The 8,967-nt window shown below is 42.2% G+C and overlaps 1 protein-coding gene across 1 annotated transcript; it reads left to right on the top strand.

Moving 5' to 3' along the window:
* Positions 1-329: 329 nt before the first annotated feature.
* On the top strand, positions 330-6,746 carry LOC127301965 (uncharacterized). The gene is made up of 5 exons (XM_051332276.2): positions 330-571; positions 831-928; positions 4,655-5,506; positions 5,611-5,757; positions 6,279-6,746. Exons 1-5 carry the CDS (start codon positions 550-552, stop codon positions 6,654-6,656), a joined length of 1,497 nt encoding a protein of 498 aa, XP_051188236.1. The 5' UTR covers positions 330-549; the 3' UTR covers positions 6,657-6,746.
* The last annotated feature ends 2,221 nt before the right edge of the window (positions 6,747-8,967 follow it).

Genomic DNA, 8,967 nt, shown 5'->3' with positions numbered 1-8,967 from the left:
CGGGGAACATACGAGAGGGGAATGTGCAGGAGCTGGTTCAATTCCATAAGTTACACTAGTGTTTTTTTGGACATCTACGTCGCATCCCTCCCAACCGCGCGATCTTTTCCAAAGAGCGGGACGAATGAGCACTTGTAAGAGAGTAGGGTGCGCAGCAAGAAATAGAAATTGCGCTCGTAGGGCGCACGAACAAACACAGCATCGAATCGGTATCACGCATTTAACGGGAGAAGTTGACTTGCCAAAACCGTCGCTTTGCCATGTCAAGAAGAAGAAGAAGAAACCCGTCGCGCTGCGCATACGGAAAACCTCCTCCCGAGTCCTGAGTCCTGATCCGAGTAGAACGGATGTACCAACGTATATACTAGTACAGTACTTTGTATGCTTTGTACGTACATTATAAGGAGGATCATAGAGGGCAGTCTCTCGCTTTGATCTGGAAATAGCAGCCAAGGCGTGCGGCTCCTCGCCGCGATACTCTTCCCTCTGTGGTCGATCGCCTTGGCCCTTCTTAGGACGGGGTCACACGTACCGGAGCGCCGGCCGGCCATGACGTCCACCCACACCCCCGGTAAGCTAGTTCTTCCTTCCCGGCCTCTGGGTTTCCCTCGTTTACCGGCTGATCTCGAGTCCTAGGCAGTGTTCAGTTGGAGTTCTATTATTCCCTTACGAACGTGGGTGTGAATTTGATCGTGCGACCTGTTGATCTGAAAATTGTTGATTCTCTCGCGGAAGCTGAAAGAATTGGATCTTGGTGGTGGCTCGGAGAGGCCGGTGCCCAGAGGGTACTGTGTTCGTAATCATAACCCACCGTCACTGTATTATTGCAGGTGACCCAGGTTCTTCGGCAGCCAGAAGGAAGTCCTCGTCCTGTCAACAGGATGATGAGGATACCAGTTCCAATTCTCACTTGAACAGCCTTTCGGAGGTATGAAATACTTGGCACATAATAGGTCACAGTGGCAAGTGGCTAGTAGTACTATATATCAGAAATTCATAATATGGGTATGATACTATTTTTATAATGCATGGTATCAGATGGTACTATCATAGTCTTCTTATATTTACTGTTTTGTAAAATTCCAATACAAAAATTGTGCAAAAGATCTATTTTATTTTAAAGTTTTTTTTGTTTTGTTTTACATGTTATGATACCACTATGATCTCTCTCCATATTAATTGCAGTGAAACGTCAAATTTTTTCATACATAAAATTCATGATACTATATATGATATCCCACTATGCATGCTCTAATTAAAAGTGCTGCCCTAACTGTACATTATATCTAGATTCCAGCTCTACTCGGTTAAGGGAATTTTAATATTCCCCTAAAAAAGGAATTGCAGTACTGTTTCTCATCTTAGTCAGACCTTCTTTTTTTTCATACGATCAAGGCCGGGTTTCACTACCAAAATGACAACGGAACATCCACAGAAAGTTCAGCAAGCCCAGCATACGAATGCCGAAAGTAAAGAAGACTAATCCCCGGCACCAGGCTACTGCTAGTGCTCAAAGGGTGGTGATCTAAAACGACAGAAGTTTGTAGGAAACTTAACCAGCAACAAGCACCACCAGGCACCATCTTATCTTATAACCAGTTCCCCTCGGCGGAGAAACAATCAGATAGACTTGAATTGCATAACAAATTAGCTTGACTGGATAGTTAATCAATTTCTTAAACAAGCTATGTTCCTTACCTTCTAGATGGCTTTTTGCCCCATACTGAATGTTTCAATCACAACAGGTTTCTCCTTGGTTCTCCAACTCAATTTCTTTATTTCTTTCCTTCTACCTTCCAGTTGCTTTTACTCATGAACAATATCTTTCCATTGAGCAATTAATTGAAAGAGGTTAGCCTGGTTGAAAACAAAAGCTAGCCCTATAGCTGCAATGCCTATGATCTGAATGCCTCGATCATTATTAAGAACTATGGTACTACTGAGAGAAAGATCCAGGTCGGGTTGTGCTCTTGCCAAAATAAAACATAAACATATCTGGCATCAGCACAACTACAAAACACTTCATGGGTTGTTTTGTATATAAGACCACCACGCATTTCAAGGTAAAAACTTTGACTAATAATTTGAGCTACAAAATATGAGTTATATCTTATATGTCAGTAAAAGTATACAATTGGATTCAATTTTTAAAGATGTTCCAACAGTATGTTTTTGGTGTCATATAACTTATATTTTGTTGGTCAAATTATAAGTCAAAGTTTTACATCGAAATACGTAGTGGTATGAAGGATAGTTTCTTCTCCGGAGCGTGGTGGGCATTCTCCGGAACACCTTCAAAATGACCTATAAATGTCATTACTGCACATATAAGAGTACATATATTTTCATTTGTAAAAATCTTCCTTTTGTTCACTTCTACTCCCTCCATCCCATGAAGATTGTCCGAGGTTTGTTAAAATTTGGATGTATCTAGATGCTATTTAGTGTCTAGACACATCTAGATTTTGACAAATCTCAGACAATCTTCGTGGGACGGAAAGAGAACTTTGCTTTATCTGGGTCATTTTACAGAGCTGCCCCATCAACATGTTCTTAAGCTCTCTCAGCTGACATGCATATCTACTGTTAACCATCTTCTAAAGCTCACATTCCACCTTCTTGCCATAGCAACAACAGATTTTGCTTTTTTAGAGTTGTAAAAAACGATTTGTCAATGCACTTACTACGCAGATGAGAATGCATATATTTCATTGTGAAAACTCATGTTTTGTCCATTTCCACTTTGCTTTATCTGGATCGTTATTCAGACCCCTTCCCCGCACAAACTTGTTCTAAGGGCCACTTATTTTTGGGCTTAAGCTTATGGAGAAGCCGGCTTATGAATACCGGTTGGAAGAAGCTTTGAGAAACTGTCTCTCCTATTCTTTTCGGCTTATGATTGTGGGCTTATTTTTTAGGTTGAATTATGAAAAGTCTATACTGCCCCTCCATAGTAGTTTGGCCTTGTTTCATACAACTTGTGATTGCATAACATGGTCAAATGTGCTCACTGATTTGCTCACTTCCATATTCATCATATATCACATGATTTTCATAAAGAGGATAGCATAGAACACATCTACATGGTGAATTTCGACCTAACATTCTCATTGCATTATTGCAAAATCTCGTTGCATCAACGATCATCTATCGGGCAGACGGGGCAAGGCGATGACACCTGGTAGTTGGGTTGGTGTAGCTCCTCATCACGGGCGGCAAGAGGAGGTGGAGTAGGAGCTCGAGGCGGCGGAGCTCCTGGTCCTAGGGCAGTCCTGGGGCACCGGCGGAGTAGATTGACTTGGGGAGAGTGGAGGTCGTCAGACGGAGCAGATCTGGCCTCGGATGGTTTCGGGCGGCGGGGAATGGACGTGGGGAAAGTAGTCGCCGGCGGGGCTTGTTTGGGGGGGGGGGGGGGGGGGTATCGCAGGTGGTTGCCTGGTGGTTCCGGTGGCCGGGTGCTCTATCACGATGTAGACGAAAGGAATCGCGGGTGGAAGGCAAAGGAAAATGGTTTCAGGGATGCGGTGGCATTCTGATCGTGATTACGAGTCTACGACTAAGAGAAGGGGAAATTCTGACTGGTCACTCGCAGTTTCTCGGTAGACCTCCTGGTTTCAGGGTAGGAAGAAACTTATCTAGAAATCATCCCTTCTTTTGATCTTCAGCATCCTGGGACCTCGAAGCTGGGCTAGAAGTCCAAAATAAGTGCCCCTAAAGCTCTCTCAACTGCCATGCCAATCCACTGTGAATCATCTTAAGCTCATATTTCACCTTCTTCCTGCCATAGCAGAAATCTCCTAAGCAGGAAACTTTTCCTTTAAAGGTTTCAAGCCACAGCAAGCATATCCCCAGAAATTAATCCTCGGGTCCTATATAGTGGCAGTGGGGTTTCAATTACTCACACTCAAGCAAGCAACATGTTTATTTCGATTGTTTAATGACACAAAATTTTATTTTCTTGCAGTAGTTAACTACCCCATCCTATTGCAGAAGAAAACACCATCTTATGGGCGCGGTGTTTTCATTCCCCGGAGTATACTCTCCTAGGATGAACAGTAGTGATTTAACACATTCTAATTTTAAAAACATGTGATTTTTTTGACAAATATACAAATTTCATGCCTCGTGTATGTCTGCAAAGTTCAAGAAAAAAAGATGTGTCGTGTCCTGGGCATGAAAAACGAAACCCATGGTCCAGATTTTTTTTCTTAAGCACATTTTGTTTTCACCTGAGTCACTAAACGTATGTTTTGTGCATGGAATTTGATAAATTCACAAAGAATATAGACATTTGACATACCTAAAAAAATTCTACCGTTTTACATTGGAAAGGGAACATCATTTGTTCGACACGGAGCGTATGCTATTGAGATGATTTGATTATCCTCCCTCTCACATGCATCCTGGTTACTGACAAAGTCATGTTCTACTGTAGTAATTTTTTAACACAAGATTAGAATGCTACTGGTGATGAGGCTCTCCGCTACTTCGAATGATAAAAGTTTATGAGATCACAAATTTCATGAGGAGAGATAACCATGCCATTTGGCAGCTGTGCATCTTTTGGTCCTGTTGGTTATGGCCTCCATTGATGCGGCCATTTTCATCTTGTGGTGCCAATGCCGAACTCTGACTCCCATGATATTGTCTGCAGGATGTCATGCATCATATACATGCCCTAATGCCGATGCGAGATGCCGCACGTGCTTCCTGCGTGTCTCGGTTGTTTCTAAGTTCCTGGAGACACTATCCTAACCTCACCTTCAGCATGAAAGAACTGGGCTTGATTAGACAAGAAGGCACGGAGGATGAAAGAGCACTTATTCTTATAAGCATTATTGATCGTATTTTGCGAAATCATTCAGGCATCGGAGTGAAGACGCTTAAGCTTCAACTTCCGAGGAACTGGAAAACACTAGACAGCTGTTATGTCGACAGGTTTCTTGAAACAGCTATTGCTCCCGGTATCCAAGAAATCACTGTGATGCTGCCTTGGCACAGTTACTGCAAAACAGAGTACAACTTCCCATGTTCACTTTTATCTGGGGAGAGCGGGGAGTCGATTAGGTTTCTTACACTCACGAACTCTAGTTTCCGTCCCATGGCCGGACTTGGTTGCTTGACGAGATTGCACTTGCGGTCTGTGCGTATCGGTGATGACGAGTTGGGATTCTTTCTTTCGAATTCGTTGGCTTTGAGGCATTTGCAACTCATCTATTGTGGTGAGATCATCTGCTTGAAGATACCTTCCCTGCTTCTGCACCTAAGGTCCCTGGAGGTGTTTGAGTGTAAAATGCTACAGGTGATCGAGAACAATGCCCCAAATATCTCCATTGTTGACCTTGTAGTTAACGACCAAGTGGATGTCTCACTCTCACTGGGATATGGTTCATCGCAAGTGAAAAAACTCCGAATATCTTCTGCATTTGCAAGTTATGGTCTCTGCAAGCTTCCATCAATTGCACCCGGTCTTGAAGCCCTTAACATATCGTTATTGCCACATGAGGTATGCATAATCCGAAACTTCAGACCCAGTAACTGCTGGATTTGTATAAACAGCATGTAGTTATATCAGGTGGCACAACTAATCTGAGGCGTCTTTTTCTTCAGCGGGTGAGCACGGAAATGGTGCCTGGCAAATTCCACCACCTCAAGTTCTTGAATATTTCCCTTTCCATGGCCTTGGAAGCATATGATTATTTGTGTATGTTAGATTTTCTTGACGCTTCTCCTGCCTTGGAGACTTTTATCTTGTGGGTAGGTCACTGTTATATAGCCATTGATTCGATTAACCAAGTGCATCATTCGTCTAAAAAATTTGTTTGTTAATTGGCTCAGATTGTCGTCTCTATTGTCTTTATTAGTAGATCATAGATTTCCATTCTTGATTGAAAGCTAAGTTGTAAATGCATGGTGTCTAAGAGCTTTCACATCTTTGATCGATATAATAAACCATTTAGATGTTCTAGGTAATATAGTTCCATTGGATTTCCCATGGAGCACACAATTTCAGGAAATATATATTAATGAATCTATAATGAGATAATGGACAACATTCCATATTTGAGATAGTAACAATGTTCAAAACATCATCAGTTTACTAATTAATGGTATTTTGAGTATATAAATTTAAGATTTGTTTTTGACAAAATGACACATCTTGACTGCACTTTGAGACATTAATGACACATTTTGATATTGTCATTGCCCTTGAGTTCTATCAGATTTTCCTGTTTAGATGGTGCATCTAAATTGACATTAGAATTGTTCCTATGCAGTCGGCGAGGATTAGCAAAAGCTATGGTAGGATTGATGGTGAGTTATCACATTTGACGCGTATGCAAGAATTTCACCATGGAAGCCTCAGGAATGTGACGATCCATAGATTTTGCATTGCCGAGAGCTTGATTGAGCTAACCTGTCGTATGCTTCAGCATGTATCTTCACTTGAGCGCCTAACGTTGGACACCACACACGGTTACTATAGGTGTTCCTCGAGTAGAAGCGGCCGGTGCTTCCCCATGGAGACATTTGCTGTCCGTGAAGCCCAGGAAGCACTTGTTGCTATCAGAAAATACATAAAGCCGCAAGTACCCTGTAATGTCGAACTGACAGTTGTGGAACCCTGCAGTTTCTGCCATGTTTCTGACAATTGATGTTGGACATGTTTAATTTCTAGCGCCCCTGCGGTGAGCCGCATATTGGTTGCCGCTATACATGTGTTGCCAAGATAAGATAAAACTGAAGATGGGCATATGTTCAGCACAAGCAGACTTTGGGTATGCCTTACATACTAGAATCATACATACATCAGCAAAAGCACAAACTATTCCAGGGTTACTAAAGCCATAAAACATAGCGCTAAGAGCATCTCCACGGGCGCCCCCCAAATAGTCGCCGGCAAAGGACGCCGGCAATGCTGTATGGGGGCGTCGGCAGTGCATCCTCTATTTGGGGACACTGTTCCCACATCGGCGCCTCCCAAACGACGCCTCCCAATATTTTGAAACAACATATCAATCCCATTTTATTCATACAATCACATAATTAAATTATTCATGCAATCAAACAAACAGTACTTAAATTATTCATACAATCAATCAAACAAATAGTACTTAAATTATTCATACAACCAAACAAACAAATACTCCCTCAGGTCGGTTTTAATCGACGCAACTGCTAGCTATAGCACAGCACACCACATACGTTTACTTGCGTCAATTAAATCAGTCCGGAGGGAGTAGTACTTAAATTATCATACAACCAAACAAATAGAAATAAAATCATGCACGCTGAAGACGATGGGGTACGAGGTCCTCTTCATGGTTGATATCATTGACACACTCATAATGGACCAGATCAATGAGTTTGAGGGCAAGAATTTCCAGTCCGCAAACCAGGAAAGCGTTAAGAAAATGAAGCTTGGGTGAATGTGTTGCATTAGATACTATGATTGTAGAAGATAGTGGGTCTGCAGAGGTTACCAAGTGAGAGTTGTGTGTTTAGAGGGACACCAAGTGAGTTGTTTCGTTGTGATGACATTATCCGTACTGATATATCTGTTTATGAGCAATTTATTACGTGCCTTGTCTTTTGACATGATGATATGCCTTATGTTTTTACATGATGATGTTCTTTATTTTTTCTATTGATGATGCTCCTAGTTTTTTTTTCCATGATATGTACCTCCTTGTTTGGCTAGTACTTTCAGTATCCAACTACCCAAGCATTGCAACCATAGTTAGGGAGTGCAGATTTGATTGATGGAAATACAGGTGGAATGCACATTTTGTGCAACAGAGGTTCATGGCTCCTGATGCTGCTTTAATACTCCAAATGCATTGTCCAAGAAATGGTGGTGATGATTTCTGGGCTTGTACTTGCAAGAGATCGAGATTGTTTCAGTCAATTTAGTGTACATGCAACAGCTTGACAAGTGACAGTGCTTAGATGTACCAGGGTCATTGTCAAGACGAAAGGAGATGTGGAAAACCCTGTGGAAGCTGAATGTAATGCCGAAGATAAGCATATTTTGGTAGCGAGCCTTGAAGGGATTGTCGCCAAGGTTCAATGAACTGAAACGAAGGCACGTTATGGAGACAGCGCTTCTGCCCATTGTGTGGTCATGATGATAAATCTCTTTATCAGGCTCTCTTACAATGTGAGTATGTGACCATGCAAAAGCCTTCTGGGCAGTGGCGCTGGAGTTTTTTGAGTTAAAGGTACCAGTTTTGCACCCTGTTAGAAGATCCAGCCATGATTAACAAAAAAGAGGCAGCATTAGCAATCTGGACCAGTAGAAATAAAATAGAGATGATGAGATTAAGTGTCAACCTATGCGGTCAATGCAGTTAGTGGATGAACTTGTGAAAGAACTGGAATTACCAGAATATGTACATGCTGCTGTAACTGACCAAGACAGGAGATGGCTACCTGCAGGTGAGATGGCGTTCTGAGATAAATGCAGATGGAGCCTTGAGTGTTGAAAAGATGAGACTGGTGTAGGGCTTATTGGCAGAAACCACCGTGGAGAATTTATAGCCACGGGATGCATGAAGTGCAAGAATATTAAAGACCCGTTTACAGTTTAACTGATTGTGTGCCGTGATGCGGCTATTCTTGTCAAGGAGGAGGGATGGGCAATTGCCAGATGGTTCAGATCCTATGGAGCGACAGGCAGAGCTGTCGAACTTTAGGGATACAACCGAGAGATCCGCATCGAGTGATGTGTTTCCAGGAATTTCAGTTAGTCTTAACTAGAACGGAAGCTAATCATGCTGCACATTGCTGTGCCAGGAGAGCCCTTACTAAGAGATGAATTTAGTTTTGTTCGGTTCTGTTTCCTGAATGATATTTTTTAAAGTCAGAACTACCATTGCATGTTGAATGAAGTGGTGAGGGGCTGAGGGCGATGGTTTGGAATAAAAGCTCCAGACATACTCATTAAGCAAAACTATGTCATACTCA

This window comes from Lolium perenne, chromosome 5, assembly GCF_019359855.2.
Source record: "Lolium perenne isolate Kyuss_39 chromosome 5, Kyuss_2.0, whole genome shotgun sequence".
Lineage (NCBI taxonomy): Eukaryota > Viridiplantae > Streptophyta > Magnoliopsida > Poales > Poaceae > Lolium > Lolium perenne.
Note: the sequence above shows the minus strand (reverse complement) of the source record. Positions and strands in the feature narration are given on the sequence as shown.